The sequence below is a fragment of the Sabethes cyaneus genome, chromosome 1 (genome assembly GCF_943734655.1).
Source record: "Sabethes cyaneus chromosome 1, idSabCyanKW18_F2, whole genome shotgun sequence".
NCBI lineage: Eukaryota > Metazoa > Arthropoda > Insecta > Diptera > Culicidae > Sabethes > Sabethes cyaneus.
The window spans coordinates 19,963,498-19,986,802 of record NC_071353.1 but is presented as its reverse complement, the minus strand read 5'-3'; the positions used below and the strand labels follow the sequence as shown (position 1 = coordinate 19,986,802).

The 23,305-nt window shown below is 41.5% G+C and overlaps 1 protein-coding gene across 1 annotated transcript; it reads right to left on the bottom strand.

Moving 5' to 3' along the window:
• Positions 1 to 13,312: 13,312 nt before the first annotated feature.
• LOC128745462 (cilia- and flagella-associated protein 58-like) lies at positions 13,313 to 17,203 on the bottom strand. The gene is made up of 6 exons (XM_053842537.1): positions 17,078 to 17,203; positions 16,658 to 17,007; positions 15,971 to 16,597; positions 14,915 to 15,042; positions 13,541 to 14,835; positions 13,313 to 13,483 (listed from the first exon to the last, which is right to left on the bottom strand). The coding sequence occupies exons 1-6, from the start codon at positions 17,201 to 17,203 to the stop codon at positions 13,313 to 13,315; spliced, it is 2,697 nt and encodes an 898-aa protein (XP_053698512.1).
• Between the last annotated feature and the right edge of the window lie 6,102 nt (positions 17,204 to 23,305).

Here is a 23,305-nt window from a genome sequence, read left to right as displayed (position 1 = left end):
CATTTTCATACCCCCCACCCCCTCTAAACTGTAGACGTGGTATATGGATGGCCCCTAGTGACATCTTTTGTATCTTCATATAAAAGTGTGTTCGTTCTTAAAAGAACAGTTTTCGGTAAATTACCGACGGTAATTGAGGAAATTCAGCTATCGTGTCGATTTTCTTGGGCAACACAAAACAAAGGCTTGGCTGTTTGGCAGTACATCATCTTTAGCAACTTTACCTCTTTACCTCGAGACTGAAATTGAAATGGCATCAAACTCGCTCGTACCGTCTACCGATTTACCTCTCGCTATCGCTATACACCAGAGGAAAATGACTGTCCATAGAAGTAATGAAATGACAAACCATTAAAACTGCGCCAGACTAAAATTGTACCTGAAATGAGTTGGAATAAAACAAGGGGTAGCTCTCCGCAGCGCTATCAGTCGCTGCAAAGCAAGCGAACAAATGAGATAGGAAACGCGAGAGAAAAACAGAACAAAAACTGGCTTGAAAAAAGAAGATAAAAACGTGACAGAAACGGGAAGCAAAACGGGACCTAAAAAGTGAAAAACCAGTGGAACAGAAGAAAACGAAGAAAAAAGAAAAATAAGCGCAAAGAGAAAAAAACCATAGAGAAAACGAGGGAATCGAGAAAGAAAATAAGAACAAACTGAACAGAAAAGCAGTTAAAACGGGACAAAAAAGAAAAAAAGTGACATAGAAAAGGAGTAAATACAGGAGCAGGAAAAAAGAGTGAATGTGGAAATATGGGATAGAAAAAAAATAAAGAAGAAGAAGTGAAAACGGAAGACAAAAGGGATAAAACAATTAAGAAAAGTAGAACGTGACAAAAAAAGTAGGACATGCTTTTCTTGCTTCAGGAAAAACGGGATAGAAATGGAGTTAAAAAAGAGAGCGAAAAGCAGCCAAAAAAAAACAGAAAAAAAAGTCAAAACAGTACGAAAATGACCTACCGAGACAGGAAAAAAGAGAGAGAACCTGAACACGAGGAAAAACGGAAGAGGACATAGGAAAAAGGCGTAAACGGGATAGGAATAAACGAAAAAGAGGAAACAGCGGGCACAAACAAAGAAAAACGAGTACGAAAAAGCGGGAATACGGTACAGAATACAAGAGAAACCAAAAGGGAAAAAAGAATAACGAATGAGAGAAAACCAAATCGATCGAGGAAAATGGGAGTCAAACGGAATATAAAAGGACAAAGATGGGACAAAAAACGGGAAAATGGGACAAAAAAAAAGAAAAGAAAAACGGACCAATGACAGCTAAAATAGAACAAAAAAGACGAAAATCGGGAGATAAAAAGGAAAACTTGAGAGGAAAGTAAAAAAGAGAGCCAAAGACAGAATAAACGTAACGGAAAAGACGAAAAAATGAGGCATCCAAATGTGGAAAAACAGAACAGATGAAGCAGCAAAAAGAAAAATGGAAACGAAAATGGGAAGAGAAAAGATAGAAAACACCAAACCACGAGTGAAAAAAGACAAAAAGAATAACAGAACTTAAAATAAGAAAAAAATGGGACAGGAAACGAAGTAAAACGGAACAATGAAACAGGAAACACGGAACAGAACAAAAGAAAATAAAAGAAAAAGAAGTAAAACGAAAGGAAAATGAGAGCAAAAACCAAGAAAACTGATTGCAAAAGAGAAAATGTGGAAACAAAAAAGAGGTAAAATGTTTGAAGTAAAAATTGAAGGTCTAATTAGTTTAAATTCAAGTCTAATTTAATGCCCGTTTCGAGTTCACTTGCATGTGCGATTGTAAGCTCAGTGTCAAGTCTAATTTAGCTCCCATTTTAGGTTGTGACTAGGCGTTGGAAACAACATTTTGATGCATTGCTGAATGGTGAACAAAATAGAGCGGTCAACAGAAACAGGATAACGATTGAGGATAATTGCACAAGCTGTGGACTTTGGACGAGGTTATAAAAGCAGCAGGAAAGCAGCTGGAAAGGACGGCTCCCCCGCCAAACTTTTTTAAAGTCGGGAGCGAACGTCTGTATTGTGCAATCCATCAAGTTATACTAAAGGTATGGATTGAGAAGGAATTACCTGCGGACTGGTTGGAAGGTCTCATATGCCCTATTTTCCAAAAGGGCCATCGACTCGATTGCAGCAATTATCGAGGCATTACTCTTCTCAAATCTGCATACAAAGTTCTCTCCCGCATCCTGTTTTTCAGACTGAGACCATGGTAAGAAACCTTTGTTGGCGAATACCAGTGCGGTTTCCGAGAGGGACGCTCCACGATGAACCAAACGTTCATCTTGCGACAGATTCGCTAAATTCAACTTGCAGACTCACCATTTATTTATTGACTTCAAGGCGGTGTACGATTCAGTCAAACGAAATGAGCTGTGGCAGATTATGCCTTAACATGGTTTTCCAACAAAACTAATTAGGCTGATACGTGCTACCCTTGATGGCTCAAAATCAAGCGTCCGGATAGCGAATGAGACATCGAATTCTTTTGTGACGTTAGTTGGTTTGAAGCAAGGTGACGGACTATCGATTTTGCTGTTGAATGCAATTCATTGTTTTGGAGTAACAACTTACTTTTGGCGCCAATGTATACTAGCGCCAGAAGCCCGCTCTTGGTGCTCCAAAACTAGCTATCTTCATTGATCTATTGCAAGTGTAATTTCATGTTCAGTTTCAATTCCAATTTAAAATTCAATTTCGAGCCGATTTTCAAATCATAAAGCCACACATTTTTCGTTTTTCTCTGGCATTGTATTGTGTACAAAGTTCTAAAGTTATTCTAAAGTCTTCTCCAAACTTCTATCAACAAAACAAAACAAGAAAATTTGTTGCAATACGTTGAATAGTTTCCGTTTCCTAGAAAAAAAAAGTTCAAAAAGGATTTCGTGCAAAATAAAGTCGTCACAATACTCCTTCTTAGCTCACCATGCCATTATCGTTTTGGAACAATGAAAAAAATGCATGAAAGGTAAAGAGCGCAAAATTACCTTACGAAGGGTCATTAAAGCAACGCTTATTAAGTTTGTATAACAATCAACGGAAAGGCTCCCATTCAGATGATTATAACTTGGCTCGATCCGCAGATCTCCCGGCTTGGGTAAAGAGGAACGTTTTACAATGTTCCCAATGGAACTTTAGTGGAAGTTTTATTCTTCAATTCATTTCAGTGACGTCAACAATTGTGTCTTGATAATAAATTTAGGTCATAACCGCTGACTATGAGCAGGTATTAAGTAACCAGATTGTTTGCATTCATCTTATCGAAAGCGCAATTAGCGGTACTCGATTGTTCCCAATTTAAATATATACTGAAATTATCATCTGTGCCGTTTAAGTGCATTCAATTAGCTGATAAGTCAGGGATTTACTCAATCAGAATCAAGATTTCATCTAGCGTGCGTACCAGGTGCAGTACGAAATTTTAACTTTGCGTCTAATACGTAACTTTTATGGTAGCGCAGAGTGATTTATATTGTTTTACTGCCAATAAATGGTGAAGCACGAAAGAAGTGCATGGTTATCACAAATAGCAACAATTAGCCAGCACTAAGCATGCAGGCTCAGACGGTAATATTTAACTAAAATTCAACGGTGATCCATCTAAGTTGAACGTAGCACTTTCTCAGGCCTGCTTATCAGGCTATGTCTGCTGCAATAAATGATATGAACATAAATCAGTCATGTTTTTTGGTATGGTATTTTTACCAGAATTAACTTTATTGAGGGGCCCAATCAATAGCTAATCTATGGTTATATTCAGAAATTCAGTGCAAAGTCAGATTGCTCGGATTTAGTTTAGTTATCAGCCGCCATCCGCATGCTTTTACACTGTGAATTTCTGTGATAGATTGGGTCTGATTGTTGTTTTGTAGTTGTTCTATAAATCCTGCTAAAGTGGCCATAAAAAGATAACGGATAATTTATTCTGCTCCTAGAGAATAAGATCATTACTCCATATCATTTCACAGTTGTTCTCAAATAATAATAAATATACAAAAGCAAACAAATGAAACCCTAAAGTGCCTATTAGTGGTTACTGAAACGCTCCAAATATAATAGCAAATCAAACCACAAATTGCCCAATATATTTCGACAATTACCATAAAGCATATTGTCAATGTAGATACCTACTTTTCACAAATCAAATCGATCATGGTCAAAGGCAGACTGCACAAACAAGCGATTGAAAAACTTGAACTTCATGCGTCGTGTTAATTTATGACTCCGCACTTTTCCCAATGGGGCGCTAAACAGGCCCGACATTGACTATAGGTACAAACGTCGCACATATTCGAAATTTTGACGGTCAAATTAGCAGTTTCTATTTGTTCTTCATTTTCTCGTATGGCACCGACAATATCATCTGTTAAGCCACCGCCGAGGCAGCTGATTGTGCTGAAATTAAACTTGCCGACAGCCTAGGTACCATCGTTAATGAGACTCTACTGTCCCAAGAACCTCACAGACCATCACATGTGCGTGATTGGGCATAACTGCTGCAGGTTGACGACTTTAAACAGGTTTAGTGCGCACGAGGGAATTTCCGTGCAGGAAATTCCTAGTTGAGTGTTCTTTTATTTGTTGTGTTGTTGTTCATGTTTGTAGTTTACATCGTGAGACTAGAAGTATCCTAAATTCATAATATCAGCAATCGTATAAAATATCGTTTTAAAGAAACCGGAACAAAATTAGATGAGAGACTCAGATGCAGCATTTTCTTTATCTCTGTATAAGATTTCCAACCCTGTTTGCCTAATTGGCACCATTGAATCGACTTTCAATGTCATTGTCAAATCAATGGGCTTTCATTGCCAACCATCAAATTTTTTTCATTTGTTTTACGCTATCAAATATTAGCCACCAGATTAGTAAAGGTTGTACACGAAAAAAATTAGACTCACGAAAAATACTTTTTATGCAGGATGAGCAGTAATAACTGTCAGTGTTTTTTCGTCATGTTTATCGGTTTATCACAGATGAATCTATATATTTTTCGAGTGTATTCAAAAGTCACCACAACTTGCAAGTTTATTTTGCCTGAAATAAAAAAAAAGAAAGAAAACTTTTTCGTAATTCAATTCCACTATTCGCAACAGATACGTATTTTGCCTACGATTTGCAGGTTTTCTCAGTGTCTTTTTTCAAACTAAATTAACCAAAGCAACTAATTAACACCACCCGTGACGGACCTTTGCTGATGAACCGCCACGTGTGGCTCCCTAAAAAGAATGAACAAGTGATGGGGAGATAGGATCGGAACCCGAGCTGTCAGAAAACAAGTCAGGTCAGGATAGAGGAGGAGTGTTAAGATTTATCGCTCGGCGTACAGAGCTCCGAATGGCTCTAAGGCAAATTTGTGGCAAAATCCAGCCGGATTTGCACATCGAGTCTCTTCCGCGGAAAATCTTGTAAAAATCTTTTGCTCTCAATGTCGCAAGTAGTCTAGGAGCATGCTACATTCTGAGCAAAATACAGAAGAGGAACCCAATCCTCGGTGTAAAGCGACCCGTGCCCAGGGATGAATGCTTGGGGGCTCCAATAAAGTTTCCCAAGGTCGAAAGGAGGCTGCATAGTACCAGAGTACCCTATGCAGTAAATTGCTCCCTCCGTTCCAAGCTGGTAAAGGACAGTTGATTTTCTTCCCAGCAGAGTACAACCGTCGCGACGCGTCGCGATGGAAAACGTTACAAAAACAATTGATGGGGCAACAAACGACCCCCAAGAGTTGGTGATAAACACCGAAGCAGGTGTAGAGGTGGCGCACGACGGTAGACCGGAAGTGCGCTGTACGATCGGCATGAACGATACTGGCGGATTGATGGAAATAGGGATGGTAGAGAATGTCGCTGGAAGGAGGACTCGGTTTCATCCCTGATCCTGAATTCACCAACAGGGAATGCAAAGAGTGATGCGGATACCCTTCCCGAACCGGCGAGTCAAAGGGCAACCTGAGACTTCCGAAGATGTGGCCAAGCGTCTTACCAACGCGCAACGGCGACGGCAGAAATGGTATCGTAGCAAGGGCTACTCAAAGGAGGAAGCGGAAGAACTCGCCCTTCTGCCGACTGGCGAGCCTGGCCAGCGAGACCTGGTCGTTACCGAAAGGTAACGATCCGCTGATACGGCGTTCGCGAATGTCAGCAACAAAGATCCCACTAAAAAAAGACCACGCAGCCGAGCCTGCGCGGGTCCTTTGGCTCCAAAACCACCCTCGGGGTGCACGTACAGGGAAATAGTGGATGCTTTCAGCGTAGCCATAATTGCGGCTCACTACAGATCAGTGCTGACCACAAAGCTGACCAGGAGACTCCAGACATTAGGCCCAAGTTCAGGAGTTGCCAGTTCAAGAACGGCTACTTGAGCCTACGACGACATAAAGCACCTGCCGAAGGCTCACACCTTCATAGGGTACTTTCAGGACAGCTTCGGAGCGAAATTCCCCTCTACCTGGGAGCGCCCCGCCGCCACCAAGACAATGCAATCCTGCGAAGACTAGACGCGCACCGCGTAAACCTCGCTAGAGGCATACGCAGCAACCACCAGTCAATAGCAGACCTCCGAGGCTCAGTCCGCCGTTAAGTGCGGGTCGGACATCTGTGGCCTGTCGCCTGCAGCAACCGAAGCCTGCCGGTGTAGGCGAACCGGCCGCTCAACTCAGCGAAAACGCTGCTGGTACCCCAATTCGCCAAGGCTCGATCCATTATTGGATCACGCTGTAAACGGCAATCCTGTTACAAAATGAGCTGCTTTCGCTGCATTCAGGTGAACCACCACCATGCCAAGGACGCGTCTAGTGTCCTATACCGGAGGTTCACCAAACAGTGCTGCTCTGATCCAGGAGCCATGGATCAGCGATATCACGATCCTCGGTCAATCCGGCGCTAATGCTAAGTTGATCTATTGTTATCCACAGTCCAAGCCTAGGTATGCCATTCTGTTAAATAAGAAAATAAAATTTTCTACAATTACAGAATTCATCCAACGCGACTTTGTTGCCATTACGATGGTAGTCCCGACGACTAGAGAGAAGCAGGAGATAGTCGTTGCGTTCCGCCTACTTTCCAGGGGACAAGCTGAGAGAGAGGAGCCAGCTCAATAGTGACAGATTGATTGTTTTCGTTTTCTTCTTCTTCTAAAGTTTGATGCAATCAAATACTATGAATTAATAAAATAATAAAAATTTTATCAAAAAATAACACATTTATTAATTGCTTTTTCTGTGATTTCTTTGGAGTGCTCCTGATGAAAATCTTTTTTTTTTATAGATAAAATATAGTACTTTAACCTAATGGTTGTCTGGTTTGTGCGAAGCTGCCCGAAATTGAAAAAAATTTTTTAAATATTGCAATTTTTTTTTCATTTATTTTATAACTTATTAAATATGCGTCAAACAAAAGTTCGTATCACTCTAAGAGGTGAATTCATGGTCACCCTAATAGTGCAGAAACATGTGCTATATTTTAATATTAAACTTCTCCGAAGACACCACCCTTGAAAAATTACGCATTTTTTACTCAATTGCTAATGTCCGCGTTTTTCCGAAATTTGACCACTGTGCGCCGTAGAGACCCGTGAGCTCGTGGTTCATTCTTCGCCTCCATACACCGTTCTCTTGCACTCCGCCAAAGATGATTCTTAGCACCCGTCGTTCGAAAACTCCGAGTGCTCGTAGGTCCTCTTCTAGCAGTGACCACGTTTCGTGCCCGTAGAGGACAACCGGTCTAATTAGTGTTTTATATAGTGTGCACTTTGTACGGGAGCTCAGATTGTTCGACCGCTTGTGGAGTCCGTAGTAGGCCCGACTTCCGCTCCAACTCATCCCCGTCGATTACCACGGTACTGCCCAAGTGGGCCCTGTCGCGCTCCTCCCGCCCGCCAGCATACCCAACAAATATTTTTGTTGAATAACAGCTTATCAAGCGCTTGCTACCCGGTAATTAGCTGTACAATGGTTGAATAAACTACTATTCAAAAAAAATGTTTGTTGGGCATACTTCGTTTTAAACGTATTTATCTTCAATCCAATTTTCTCTGCTTCGCGTTTTAGTCTGGTGTACTGATCTTCCACCGCCTCAAATGTTCTGCCGACAGCATCTATGTCGTCAGCAAAGCAGATAAATTGACTGGATTTCTTGAAAATCGTGCCCCGCATTTCGATCGCCGCTCGTCTTATCACACCTACAAGCGCAATGTTGAATAGCAGGCAGGAAAAACCATCTCCTTGTCGAACTCCCCTGCGAAATTTGAATGGTTCCGACAATCCACCCGAGATTCTCACACAGCACTGGATCCCATCCATCGTAGCCATGATAAGTCTAGTAAGCTTACCCGGAAAGCCGTTTTCGTCCAAAATTTTTTTTAAGATTCAATAGTATTTTATTATCTCAATGGTTTTTTATGATTGGAGCAGGGCAAAAGCTCTTGTGAGTAGGATTACGTTCAAATCCTTTCTCACATGGGCGCAAAACCTCTTCGTCTTTTCAATTTTTACAAGTTAACAAAGGATAGGGTATGTTGCTGCTTCGTTGTAATTGCCTATTCCCGTCCTATCCAACACAAATTATTGAAAATATTTTAGTAACTAATATTTTAGTTTTTTGTCTATCATACGCGATCAATCAAAGTGAGCTGAGAACTATTTAAATGATTTTTATCATTAAATAGGTCCTACCAGCCAAATTTCCTACGTTTTTTCGTGCGACGAAGAAGAAAATATCGACTAATCGTTTTAATTTTCGTCATTCATAAATGAAAATAACTCACACAAGGCATTGTCGTTATTCTACAGCCAGGAAAACTTGCCTGACCTGCAGAAATTTTGCAGAATAAAATTTGTAATGCTTTTCTTCACAAATGCGCGATAGCTTCGTAAACATTGTTGTGATTTTTAGTTCGGACGATGAAAAATTTTGATGGACGGATTTTAAAACGGTACGACGAATTTAAGAAATAAAGTCAGTTGTGTAATTTCAATAATATGCTTTAATAATCGCTTTTCAGTGATTTCAAAGTTCACGGATCGAAAGGTAAGTGTGTTTTAGTCAAAGCAGCACAAGAACTTTTGGAGTATTTATTAAATCCATCCAACAAATGATGAAAATTAGAATGGCTTTACTTACTACCACGGGAATTAGAAATAAACCCCACCTAAATTTGCTAACCCAATGAACACGTTGTTTTTTGAAGGGTAAGCTAATGAAGCTTATCGAAGTATCTTTATGCAATAATAAAAGTTTTTTTCTATTTATAGTAATTACAAGAGAGTTCTTATATGTAACGGATCAAATTGTCGCCTACATGGGTTTTTAATAGTTTTTCAAATTGATTCAACCTTTGGGCATTTTTGATTGAATCGGGAAGATTATTGTACATAATTATTCCTTTGTGAGAAATTCTTTGCCTTCTGTGTTCAGTTCTAATTCAATTCACTTGGAGGTTATTAGATTGCCTAATATTATTGCGATGTTCTTGTCGTTGGAGAACCATGTTTGTGATTATTTCAGGAGTACGAGTGATTTTGTAGATGTAAAGTAATATTCTATAGTCATGTAGCGCTGATACAGGAAAAAATGTTCTTGTTGGCTTTTTCCAGATAAAGTTGAGATCTCGATGAGAGAAAAGGTAGTTTGAAGGTCGAACGAAGAACTTTATTTTGCAAAATTTGCAGCTTTCCAATCAACGTTTTAGGCGCTGATCCCCAGATTGATACAAGATATTGCAATTTGAAGTGAAAGTGAGCATAATCTATTTTTAATAGGACAGTTGACGGTATGAATTTTGAGAACTTGTATAGAATTCCACAGTTTTTGGAGGAGGGATTCTATGTAAGCTCGCCAACATAAAGTTTCATCTAGTACAAGCCCTAAATATTTGTACTCGCTTATTTTTTCAATAATTGTTTCATCTATATTTAAATTTATATCAGTTGCTATATTACTTCTCGAGGATCTTAATACCATTAGTTTTTTGATATTTAACGATAAAACATTAAATTTAAGGTAGTCATGTAATATCAATATATCCGCCTGCATGGTACGCTCAATCATTGCTATGCATGACCCTTGATAAAACTTTTCCATAGCTTTTGTCGGTTTTCGCTATCATATGCGGCTTTAAAATCGATGAACAGGTGGTCGTGAGGACTCGAAATTCGGCACTTCTAGAGAATCTGCCGCAGGGTGAAGATTTGGTCCGTTGTAGACCGACCCTCCATGAAGCCGGCTTGGTAACTTCCCACAAATCTCTAGGCTATTAGCGATAGTCGATGGAAGATGACTTGGGACAGCACTTTGTAGGCGGCGTTTAGGATAGTGATCGCTCGGTAGTTCTCACAGTCCAGCTTATCAAACCACAGACATATTATTTTCGACATCGACATCGGGGCTAATCCTCTAAAGAGAGAACAATTCAGTTCATCACTTCCATCCATTCATCATCACTCGCTCCAGAGTAGTATTAATCAGCCGCATCAGCTATTGTGTGTGAGATGCCCCTCTTTTGTTTAGCAGCCGATGGCGTCGGCAGAGCTATGAAGTTAGGGCGGGTCGGTAACGAAACAAAAGAGGGATCGGTGAAGTTATGTTCACCCAATAAACCACCCCCAATGAATGAATCCGGCCACCTTTCACACCTTCGGTAAAGACGCAGGGTTGAATTACAGCACGGGTCTCACTCACCTTCCCCATCAATCCCGTTGGACGAGAACACCTCGCGATAGACACTGCTCCGGTACCTGGGTAATGCGGCTCTTTGGCGGTTATCTGTGGTCTTTCCCCCACAGGTTCTTCTGGGTGGATGGAGTAACCGATGCGAGCAATAGACGGGCTGTTTGACTTACAGTCCACTTAAGAAGACAGATCTCGGCTGTGGCATCTTCTGAGTCTAGTTAGAATGGTGGGAAATTTAATAAATCGTCAACTGACGGATGTGTTTAAGCTGTGGCCTAAAGGTTCACAGAGCGCAATAAACCAGCAGTTGTTGAAAGGGACAGGGGTTTATTGATGGGCGGTAGATTTGATACAGGATAGAATGGGATCGGGACTGGTGGTTCAAGATTGTCGCTCCGACTCTGTTCACACTTGTCTTGCCTCAACTACCAGTGATCTGGAATTCAAAATACACCGATCTAGGTGGCTACTAGACTAGTTATAGTTCAGTCGATTCCCTTTTCTTAGAAGCTTGACAACTGTATCGACTGTGTCGTGAACTTCTCTGGAATCCCCGAAAATATGTTGTGTGGGCACGTTGTGCTCTCGACATTTCTAGAGGATCTGTCGGTGTGGGAAGGTTTGATCAGCAGTAGTACGGGACCCCAATAAAGCCTGTCTGATACAGGCCAATGATATCTCTTGCTATTGAATTTGCCATTATGACGTAACAAGGTCTAAGAGAGCACCTGGTATGTGGCGTTTATCTGCGTAATGCCATGTTAATTACAGCAATCGAGCCGTTTTGTAGATGGAGAAACCCACACCTTCTATCTCCGGTGGTTTCTTTTCCTCACAAATCCTTGTAATTATCCAGTAAAGTGGCGTTGCTAATGATTCTTTACCATTTTGGTAGAGCTCTGTCGGATGTCAGTTTTTTTCCGACGATTTTTTAGTCATCAACTGTCCGATTTCTCGCCTAATCTCTTCGAGAGCGGGAGTTGAGACGCTTTTACCATTGGCAGACACTTCTAGATCAACTCCCGGTCCGCCTCCTTCTGTTACATCGCCATTAAGGACTTCTTCTACCTGTCGGCCACTTCACGCACATTTGTGATCAGGTTCTCTTTCCTACACATAACTAGCTTCTGGAACCAGAAAATTAATCATAAGAAGTGCTTAAAGGGTGGCCCACATAAAATTGTACCACGGAAGACGGCTGTAAAAATTATTACTCATAAGGTTCCGTACAACATCTGGCTGCAGCTTCTTCTATACGGAAACCCAATTTTTCTTCATGTCTTCCTCAGATTTGACCTCCTTGGGATGATTCCGCGGTGCCTGCTCCATAATAGCCCAATATTTTTCGATGAGTCTTAGTTCTGCTGCAATGGGGGCAGAAGAGGGCGGGGGGGGTTCCATGTCCTTGGGACCGAAAGTAGTTTCCGTGCCCGAGACTTTCCCACCGTATTTTGCCGTTCGTCACGATTTCGGGAGCCTCCTGCACTTTGTACGTATGCAGTCTCTGCCGGACCTTGGTTATCTGAACCAAAGACTTGGACAGATTCAACTTTTTGGCCGCATCCCTGACCGAAGCATTGGGATTCCGCCTAAACGCTTCCACGCCACGCTTGTGATCCTGGTCACTAATAGAACATCCATTCTGACCACATTTCTCCTTCCGTCCGATGCTCAGAGTTTCTTAATATCGTTTAATCACACGACTCACCGTTGACTGCTGGATTCCGAGTTGTTTTCCGAGGCCCCGATAAGAGATTTGAGGATTTTCCAGGTGGTTGCGCAAAATACATTCGCGACGTTTTTTTTTCGGGTGACGCCATTTTTTCCAATTTTTGAGAAACTGACAGCGATTAAAATACAGTGTAAACAATACACTCTAAACTTCCTCTACCCAAAAATTTTCAAGAGAGAATACCCAATGGATAGTATTCTACAGCGTTTCTTCCGTGTTACAATTTGATGTCGGAGTTTGCTACCTTATGTGGAGTAGCCCCACTTGACTAACTATTCACTCTTCAAATTTCAAATGGTACAACGGCAATGACGTCATTGGTTGGTTGTGAAAAGCAAACTGAATGATGGACACTTAATTTTACTTCAACAAGACTTTCGTGTCCGACTTTTCTCGTGTTCAATCTTTAACCTTGAACGAAAGTGTCTTGAAATTAAATTGCAGTTAGTGCCAAAATAACGCGAGTTTCCGATTGTTCTGAATGCATAAATCGCGACTAACTTCAAATTGTAGTCATTTATCGAAGTCTCAAAGAAATAGCAAATAGATATGAACTTCCTTGAAATGAAAATATAAAAATGTGGTGCAACATTGTCCCTTAATTTACTGTTTTTAGACACATTTAAAGAAATTTTTTTAGAACAATCACTAAAAAGTGTCGATCCACCGAAGCTTGCACCACAGCCTGCAAACGGCAAAGATGAAACGCGCATTTACGATTTCAAATGTTTATTTATCACACCTCACACACAAGAGCAGTAGAGTTTATATAATATAACATATTTGATGACCGACCGTCGGTGCATGATAAAAACGTCTCTCTAAATAAAACGCGACTGGAATAATATGTTAGCAGGGCAAATACAATCAGTTAGTTGCTCTGTTCCGCCCAGCTCATCTGACTTACCCATTGTTCCCGTTACTAGCAGATGGCTTTAAAGCCGGATCCCATGACACGGTACCCGCCACTGCGAGTATTCCGCTGATGGATAACGATGACCTCACCCGAGTGTGACTGTGATCGTCCACCACTGCCGTATCCGGGAATCACCGCCCCACGCACCGATTGTGCGAGTTTTTGCTTTTCTCGTTTCTAAAATTGTGAAGAATAAAATTATTTTTGAAAAAAATCCAGAATCTGCCAAATTACCTCTTTTACCAAATCCTTTTTCGTTTCCAGCAGTGACTTCTTTAGCTCTTCAATCATACACTCCTGGCTTCTGCTATCACTTTCTTTGATCCGAATCTCCGCTGACAGTGCCTTCAATTTCTTCGTTCTAGCCGTGAGGGCCCTCTGCGTGGCACACAACTGCTCTTTCATCTTCTGATTTGGCAGCTTCTCGACCACTTCCTTCAGTTCTCCGTACACTTTCCCCGACTCATCGATTGTCTTCTCCTGTTCGGAAACGGTTACTGCCTGATACAGGACCCTCCGCTGCAGTGTTTGCACTTTTACAATCAAATCCATTTTTTCCGGATCCTTTCCGCTTAGCTTCCTCCAACGATGCACGTTCATCGGGGTCAACATTTCGTCCTCCAAAGCTCGAGCCTTCACCCGCTCCTGATTGAGTACCCGGTTCAGTTGGAGCACTTCCTGGCGCATATCCGCTGTATTCGCCAAACCTCTGGCAAGCAAATTTCGCTGCGATCGTAAATTGCTGATTTCAATTTTAAGCAGCCGGATGTCGTCCAGACGATCTCGGTACTGGTTCTCACCGCGATCCAATGCCATGTTCAGCATGTTCAGTTTCTCCATAAGATTGTTTATTTCCTCGACCCGTTGAGTTAACTGCATCTTCACCAAGTCCTTCTCGTTGATTGCTCCATCCAACTGCTTCTTAAGCCGAACCATGCTGGCTGTGTCCTCCGTTAGCGTTTTGTTCAACCGAGAGTTCTCCATCATCTTCTCGCTCAGCTCCGATTTAGTATGTTGTAGCGATATTGAAATGTTCTGAACCTCCGTCTTCAGCGATTGCTTTTCCTTCTCGATTTTATCGATCGTCTTGTTCGCTTTAAACAGTTCCGCAAGCTTGGTAGTGTTTTCGTCCTTTAACTGATTCACCGAGTGTACCGACGTTTTCAATCGATCCTTCAACCCATCGTTCTCCTTCATGCAGATGCCCAGATCGCGCTCGAATATATTCCGTTCCCCTCGGGTCAGTTCCAGCGAGTTCTGACACTGGAACAGCTTGGTTTCGGTTTCCTTTAGCTTCTCGCGCAGGTCCAGAATCTGGTTCTGCTTGTACAGCAAATCTTCGTTCATCTGTTCCACCTTGTCGCTCAGATTTTGCACCTCTTCCGCATTGCGGTCCCGATCCTTCTCGACCTTCAGCAGAATCATACTTTGCTTTTGGGCCGCCACCTGGTGCCCCTTGATTTCATTCTCCAACGTTTTCTGTTGCTTCTCCAGCAGCATTATTTGATCCATCAGATCCGCAATGGTCTCTGGTTGGAACGGAAGTGAAAAAACAAACGAGTTCCAATGAATGATGATACGTGCGTTATCAGAAAAGATGGTACTTACTGTTAGCTTTAGTTAAATCCTTTCGAGTTAGGTCCCGCTCTCGAAGAACTGCATCCGTTTGCTTTTTGACCATATCGAAGGCTTTCTTGGTGGCATCGCGTTCCTTTTCAAAAGTGACGATGGTATTCCTAGCAGAGCGATTCGATTTCAAAGTAGAATAAAAGAGATAACAATGTTACTCAGCGTTAAAAGGTTAATTCTTCTAACGATAGGATGTTATTATACGTTAATGGGTGAATAAAAATTGATTTCTTTTCATTTTGTTGCGGTCATACGAGCGGCAGCGATTCATTTTTGTATAGAAATATCGATCAACAATAGGTCAATCGCTCTCTCTCGGTTTTTAATCTGAATGAAAATAGTTTGTTTATAATAACTATACTGATTGAGCTTCTCCCGGTTAAAAACCAAAAGCTAATGATATGCGATCACCTGAGTTAATGATTTTACTTACGTCGCAAAAAAGATTAATTAATGTTCAATATAACTATGTCTCAGTGGCTGGCGGTCTAGTGGATAGCATTCACGTCCGAAAAAGCTGTGATTGACCTAAGCTGTTAAACTGACTATAAACGAAATAAAATAAATCGAAATACGCAAAGTTTTGTCTGTTTTTAAATTTAAAATAAATGTTTTAAAAGTAAATAGAATTTAGGAAATTGTTCAAGTTTGAAGAGCTTGAAGGAGCGGCTCGTGACAGCGTCGGATTCGAAATTGACGTCTTTCAAACATGTTTTATCAAAACATTCGGTCATAACTTATATTACGAAAAATAGTCTTAACCGTCGGTAAACGTATGAGGAGACATAAAGTTCTAATAGTTTTTGACCGCGGCCCAATCCTCGCAGTCACCCCACCCACCCATTACTTATACTGTACTGTAACTGTTTAAACCGGAATCACCCAAGTGAAGCTGACTTTCAGAACCGTAAGTTGTTCTCTCACCCATAAAATTTAAGTGGGGAGATTATAGGATTACGGCCGCAAGCCTCGACAAAAGAACGTTTAATCGAATTTCGCAAATTCGGACTGTGCGAACTGCTGCACTAAACTCACTTGTGTTTCGTCACCTCCTGATCCAGCGTACTCTTAGCCGTCTCGATGGTCAGTATCTTCTTCTGCAGCAGTTCCTTACTCTTGGTCAACTTAGCATTCTCCAGCCGAAACTTGTTGTTTTCATCCTCCTTCAGCTTTAGGATGTTAACCTTGGTGTTCAGCTCGTTGGTGACTTTCTCCTTCAATTGAACCATATTTTCGAAGTCACCTTGCGCCTTCGCCAGCTTGACCTGCAGCAAATTGTTGCTCGTCGTCAAACGCTCGAGCGTGGTACGTATCGCAGCCATTTGCATGCCCTGCTGCACCGTGGTCTTGTGACTAGCTTCGGCCTGTGCCTTAAAACGCTGAGCTTCGTCGATTTTTGTCGCCAGCTCAGCCGTCACCTCGGCATGCTGGGCATGCAGATTCTCCAGCATGCGCTTATCCCGGAACGCCTCGTTCGATGTTTCATCCAAAACCTTATACAACTCTTTAACCTTTGTTTCCGAGTCGCCCAATTTCACCTCTAACTCCTCCGTGTAGATGCGTTGCAGATGCAGTCTTCTGTTCAACTCTTCGGCTTCCGCAAACAGACGATCACGTTCCCTTAGAATGCTCTCTTTATGTTTCCCCATCGCTGCACCCACCCTGAAACAACGGTCATTTCAAAACCAGCCATTATCAACTCACACTCAATCAAACTCTCACTCATCTTCCTTATCACCGTGCCGATCCGACTCAGCAACTAGTTTCTCCAGTTTCTCACGCATCTGGTTCATCGCTTCCTGGGCGGTTTGCTCTCTTGTCTGGGCAGCGTCCGCGCGTTTCCAGGCTTCCTCGATTTCCGATCGCAGCGCGTCAATCTTGTCTTGATCACGCTGGGAAATCGATATCGCCTGTGCAACCCTTCCGCCAGCGGCGGCAACTTCGCCCTGCATTTTTTCGATCTTCTCCTGCTCGTCGACCAACTGCTGCCGCAGTTGTTGACACGTCATCAACATTTTCTGAAAATCCTCGGCCAACGTATACTGCTGATTGCCTTGCAAATCTTTTACGGTCTGTTAAAGTACAGATAATTTATTTTTAGTGAAAAACCAGAAAAGTCGAACACTTCCACCCCAACATTACCAGATTCGCCTTGGCACAGATCTCTTCGAAGAACTCATCCGACATATCCTTCGGAATGAGGTCATCCTCAAAAGTGGACTCCGGAGCTTGCGAGTCCTCGCCACTTTCTTCCACAATTTGATCCATTTCCACAGGATTAGTTTTAAGTACGAGTGCGAATAAACTGACACCTTCGGTCGTCCACTGGGAAGTGAAAATTTTCCGTGGTTAGTTATTTCTGCAAACAAATCCGCCGCTTCCAATTGTCATGGGTAACGGATTCCGGACTGAACTGCTTGCTTCCGTTCGTTCCGTGTGGTGTGCGGATGTGGGGCAAACACGAAAACAGTCAAAACAAATAGCAACAGGTTGCGGAAGCGGCCGCCTTTTTTTCGCTCGTTTCTGATTTGACAGCAAAAGGTTTGCAGGTCGCTACCTAAAGTGGGTGACCTACTTAGATTTGCATAAAAGAGGTTTGGTTGTGGCGAATAGGAAAATTAACTAAATAAGATTAGTGGCATACCCACATATCCGGATTCTTGAAATCCGCTTTGTTCTTTGACATTATTTAGGAAACTAACAAAATTCAGGAACTAACAAATTCTGGAATTAGAAAGAAATATCTTAAATGTAAGCTTTGACCAGCATTTTCTCTGTGATTTTACCACACTTACATGAGATCCTAAGTAAGAAGTTAGCCAAGTAAAACTTCGATAGAGTTCGGCATCAAAAGGGTTCACCGTTTCGTCTGGTTCCGATTCTAAAACTGGTTCCACTTCAACTAGAGCTAGAACATTTGCGTTCAAAGTAGCATTTAGTACCAAATCCGATCCGATAGACCGAATTTATGAAAATATCTCAAAAGCGGTGTCAGGCCCGCTGTAGAATTATTTTTCACTGGCAGCCGGATAATTAACTGGGTAGCATGTGAGCGAATTAATTGACAAGAATCCTCGAGAAGAGCGTTGTAATTCACCTTGCCAATTCTTTCAATTACTTTAGCTGCTTCCCACTGACGAATTTTTCGAAGGCTACGTTTAAAGGTGACCACAAATACTTCTTCCAAAATATTTGATTGTGGATGGTAAAGTGCGGTACAAATGTGTTGGATACCCTAGCCTATGCAAAATTGTTAAAAATCATACCCAGAAAATTGTGTACCATTGTCTGAAACGGTCACTTCAGGAATTCCAAATGTAGCGAAAGCTTGGATTTTAAAAGTCGAGCATTGTGAATGCCCAGCGTTGCAATCTGTGCGGTGTGTAGTGGAATGCCCTTCTTGGAACCAAAAACGGTCATAAATGGCTCGTGATCCGTCGGCAATGTGAAGTGACGTCCAAGCAAATAAATATAAATATAGACATAGATTAACGCAAGTGCCTCCTTTTCAGGTTGTCCATAGTTACGCTCTACCGGCACAAGCGTGTTTGAAGCATGTTGCAAAGCTTTCAATTTACCATGGAAAACTGGAGGGCTTCAATTCCAGTGTTTGATTCATAGGCAACCACAACAATGGGCAGCTTCGGGTCATAGTGCGTTAGTATTAACTTTGATTGAAGTATTTTTTTTTTTTTTTTTTTTTTTGAAGTATGAAGTATTATTATGTAGGTTACGCACGAATCTTCCATCCATAAAAATCCATATCCATATCACGAATCCATAAAAATCGATGGCATCGGAATACGAACGCAGTTCGGTGATGTTGATTAGAGGTAAAATTGCAGCAATTACAATACTCTTCACTTTCTTAGAACCTGGATGGATGCCTTGATTATCCACGAGGTGTCCCAAGTAACGAAGTTGTGGTTGGAAAAACCTACACTTTTCAGTTTTAACATGAAGCTCATACTCGTTGAGTCGTTGGGTAAGCTGATTGAGTGATGCTGCACGCGACTTCATATTCATATCATCCCAAACACGACGACGTCGTTGATGAAAGAGCGAACTCCTAGTACGTCCGCGATCATTCCATCGACCAGGCGTTGAAAGGCTTTCGGTGGGGACTACACTCTTGGAGCAAGGCGATCGAACCGGAACAAACCACGATGCGTATTGATGCGTGAGAAACTTCCAATGCACACTGGCTCGTTAGGAGCGGCCCACTCGGAGAAGTCGACTGCTTTGCAAGCTTGACCGTCATTTTCTTGCAACGTCCATGTAAATTTTTGAAAACGTCTGCATGCTTCACTCCGAATTCGAGAACATGTTGATGGGCTATTTTTACTTCTACTTGATCGCAGATAGAATCGATGGGAACTGACCCCTGTACAAACATTTCTATCCAATCTATGCCTAGAAGCTTAAGATTCGGCGCCGTTGTGATGAAACATCTTCCTTGATCATTTTTAGCGATAATCTGAATTACGCACTGGAACTTTCCTATTAGTTTAAGTGGCTGACCCAATGCGTTGATTGCTTCAATCGTCGAATTATTGATGGTTGGTTTACCCATTCCAAGTCCGCTTTGAAATAACCGTGGTAGCGCTTGCCATACATTATGGTTTATACACCGTTTCCCTCTTGGTCTGACTTGGAGTTGCCAGTTCACTTGTGCTAGTGCAGTAAATGATATGTTTTAGACCAGTTAGTCATATATGCGAGAAATGTTTATTCGGCTTATTTTCTTTCATAAGAAATCGCCTTCCTTTTCAATGACTGTTGATAGAGGCTTGCGGAAACTGCCGCATGCTCGACGACGCCCCACACAAAATAATCCAAAGGATTGATATCGGGACTGCTAGGGGGCCAAATTTCCTTCTCCCAAGACCCCGAAACATTTTCAGCAAGCCATTTTTGTGTTTTGTTGGCATTATGAGTAGGTGCTCCGTCTTCCAACAAGATGAAATGACGGCCAGCAGCAACCTTTATCTCGTTCATCCACGGGACAACAACATCCTTCAGAACCTTAAATCCTTGTTCAAAGAAATACGAAAACATTACATCCCCCTGGCTGGAGACTACGCCTAGAACCATCACATGGGTCGGAAACTTTGTTGACATGACGGATTGAGAAATCCGAACACCCGATTTCCCGAGCCATGGACCTCATTGGCCTCGGTGAATTCTTTTTAATTATTGTTTCCACTTTTTTGACGCTGTTCCGTTCAGTTCCGTTCATGAAGTACACTGTTCTTTTCGACACTTCTACCGACCGAACTATCTCCTTTACGCTTGCTCCGACGCGCAATAAAAAGACAACAGCTGACCGATTACTTTCTTGTTTCGACATACTTCAGTTTACTCAAAACTGTTTGTTTACATCTGATACCCAACAGTATAAGCTCAGACGAACTGACAAGACACATAGAAGAAAATCCTTTAAAAACCATCGTCCTACAAATTTTGCTTGCACACTAGCACCCTCTGTTATGCATGTTGCGGAGTAGCTTGCATTTGCAGGGTTTTATGCTGTAGGGTTTTTACATTCGTATGGTTTTATGCTGAAAACTCAATGCAACACCCGCGCGCCGCGGTGTGGCCATGTTGCGAAACATGCTTTTTTGAAAAATGAGTGGTTTTTGATTGGATGATGGAATTAACTCGAGTGTCTCGTCTGTTTGTCTGTGGTATAAGCTATTCAGTGCTACTAGATATATCTGAGGGGAGACACGAAGAGAATCTCTCATTTGCACATTGGACCTTTTCACATGTTGCACGTGAAATATTCGTCCAAATTTGGTTTGGTACCAAACCATACTACGGCTGGAGAGACGTTACTAGTACCTACTACTGTGCGAATTTTTTCTGCCAAGGTTCGATTTAATCTTTCTGCCACGCCATTTGGTTATAGGGTTTAAACCGCCGAAGGCTCCACCTGAATGCCTTTTTCTTCGTAGTAGTTGCGTTTATTTATTGTAGACGTTACTACTATTGTCTCATATTCCGTGGATCACTTGAAAGCTTCCGATTTCAGCAGGTAACTCATTCCACAATGACTGTATTCATCGACGAAATATCGGGATCCATCCCATGCCGGAAGATCCATAGGGCCACAAACATCCGAGTGTCTTCTCTCAAGCGGGCAATTAGCGTGTCTTCTGGTACCGTTAAGGCTCCCGACCCGGCTTACCTTGCATACATGGTTTACAAAGAGCAGTTTTTGTATCTTTTTGATTCCTTTTAATGCACCTTGATGAATCATTTTCTCCAAGCCATTTTGGCTAGTGTTACCTAAGCGTCGATACCAGAGTTTTCCAATTTCCACGTCGCAAGTATTTGCACATTGATTATCCACCAACAGTTCAATTTCATATACATTTCTTACAAGATGACCTGTCACCAGAATAACTCAACTCTTTCGTCATTTTCTTTACTGACACCAAATTTTCGCTCAGTTCTGGAACGAGCAAAATATCCTCTACATTAAAGTGCACTTCTCAATTGCTTACAGCGTTAAGCTCTGCTAACTCCTGGACTACCATTGTCTGACCTTCCCTTGCCACTTGCATTTTTATCGGATGATCCAGTTTTCGCAGGAGGGAGATAACAGACTTAACTCCTATCTACCTAAACTTCTAACTTGAAACAGAATTTTTCTTCCTTATGTCGTGACTGACTGAATAGTCTTGCTGAATCTTATTGTCATTTGAACCATTACTGCTTATTTTACTGCTTCTACCCGCTCTTCCTGACGATGTGTCCGTTTAGATTCCTCTGCCCAAAAAGTCTCTGCTTTACCAAATCCAGTTGTAGTTCAGTGTGGGGTTGTAGGGTGATTCGTCCCATGTCGTGCAAGGTTTGGAATAAACTTGAAGAGCCATGAAAAATGGTTTCCTGCGTTATTATTAGAGAGCGAGGAGGATTGTTATTTATATATTTCGAGATGCTCAGCAACATTTAACTTCCATGGTGTATTATTGGCCGGAAGAGATGGATGTTTTCGGGGGTTAATGGATGGAAATTCTCAAATAAATGTTCCGCTACTTTAGATTTAAAATGGAAAGGTATCCGTTTTCGTGCGTCTTTGTTTGCCTTGGTAACTTTCTTGTGTGTGTGTTCCTTAAGTTTGTTTTAGTTTGTCCAATGTAAACTTTTTCACAGTAACTGCAAACCATTTTGTAAACCCCCGCTCTGTTTAACAATTCAATTTTGTGGTTTGTCAACACTATATCGTATTCATCCGTGACTCTTTTCAGATCTTCTATCATCGGAGTGGGTGTGGTAAAAGATTTCTTGAATAGGATCTTACGTTTCTTGTCAACAATGGCTTGAATAGTACTTCTATTGAGCTAACAACTTCAAAAATTTAGTCCATTTCAATCTGTTTCGCTTCTCTACTGAGGGGCAGCGATTCCATTCTTTGGACCATGTAATGGAAAGAAGCCATCTTATGTTGAAAAGAATGATTTGAAGTGCTAGGTATTACCCTTTCGTTATTCGTGGATTCCTATACCCTTCAAATTGGAAATCTCGAAATTTTCCTATCACAATAATATCTAAGATCGGGAGTCTGCTGTTCTGTTCTACTTCGAATGTGAATTGAATATCTTTGCGAATATTATTCAATTTATTCTTCTTTGAAGATACAAAAAATATCGAAGTTAAGTGAAGTAATTTGCTTCCGTACATAGTTTTATTAATAACAAATATTTATTAATTTTGTTTTTCAAATTATACTATCACTGTATTGAGATAGTAGCCAGTCTTTAATCTTTTAATGTGGAATTCAATCGTGAAAAAGTTTTCTTTAATTTCAATCAATTTCCTGCATTGGTTTTGACACTGGCTTCTCTCTAATGATCTTCAAGCAATCGTCAATTAGGCAGCTTACCAACAGCGCTTTTCCTTAGCGATCCTTTTCCATGAATCTGTTCTTCTCAGCTTCTTCCACTGGTTCATTTTCAGTTAGGACTTCTAAAACTCCGGATGCTTCACAGAAAAGCTTAACACGATAACTCCAGTTTTCATATTCACCAACATTTGAGCACTGATGAACTGACCTCCAATTTCACGGCATTCGCCCCAATAATTAAGCAGGTTTTTCAGTATTTTAGTATGCAGACAACAATACCAAGGTTAATAGAGGCACATGGGGCAGGAAGCCCAGGATTTCTATGTGGATCTCCAGAATGTTTGGCAAATCAAATCAAATCACCTTACCGGCCAAAGCACGAATTTTCAATTCAAACGTGGAGTTCTTTCTATTGTACGCCTACGAGACGTAGGTTTTAGATCTCCAATCCAATTTAGAATTCCATCGTCAAAGCTTATTGCTTCTTGCGTAAAAGATTTAAAAAGAACTATTCCGGG

Bases quoted from the DNA above. Each gene is read 5' to 3' on its own strand.
- LOC128745462 (XM_053842537.1), bottom strand. From the start codon at position 17,203: ATGGATCAAATTGTGGAAGAAAGTGGCGAGGACTCGCAAGCTCCGGAG. The intron at 15,043-15,970 runs GTGAGTTTAGTG...TCGCTCTGCTAG, and splicing joins CAGGAGGTGACGAAACACAA to GAATACCATCGTCACTTTTG. The intron at 14,836-14,914 runs GTAAGTACCATC...CGTTCCAACCAG, and splicing joins GGATTTAACTAAAGCTAACA to AGACCATTGCGGATCTGATG.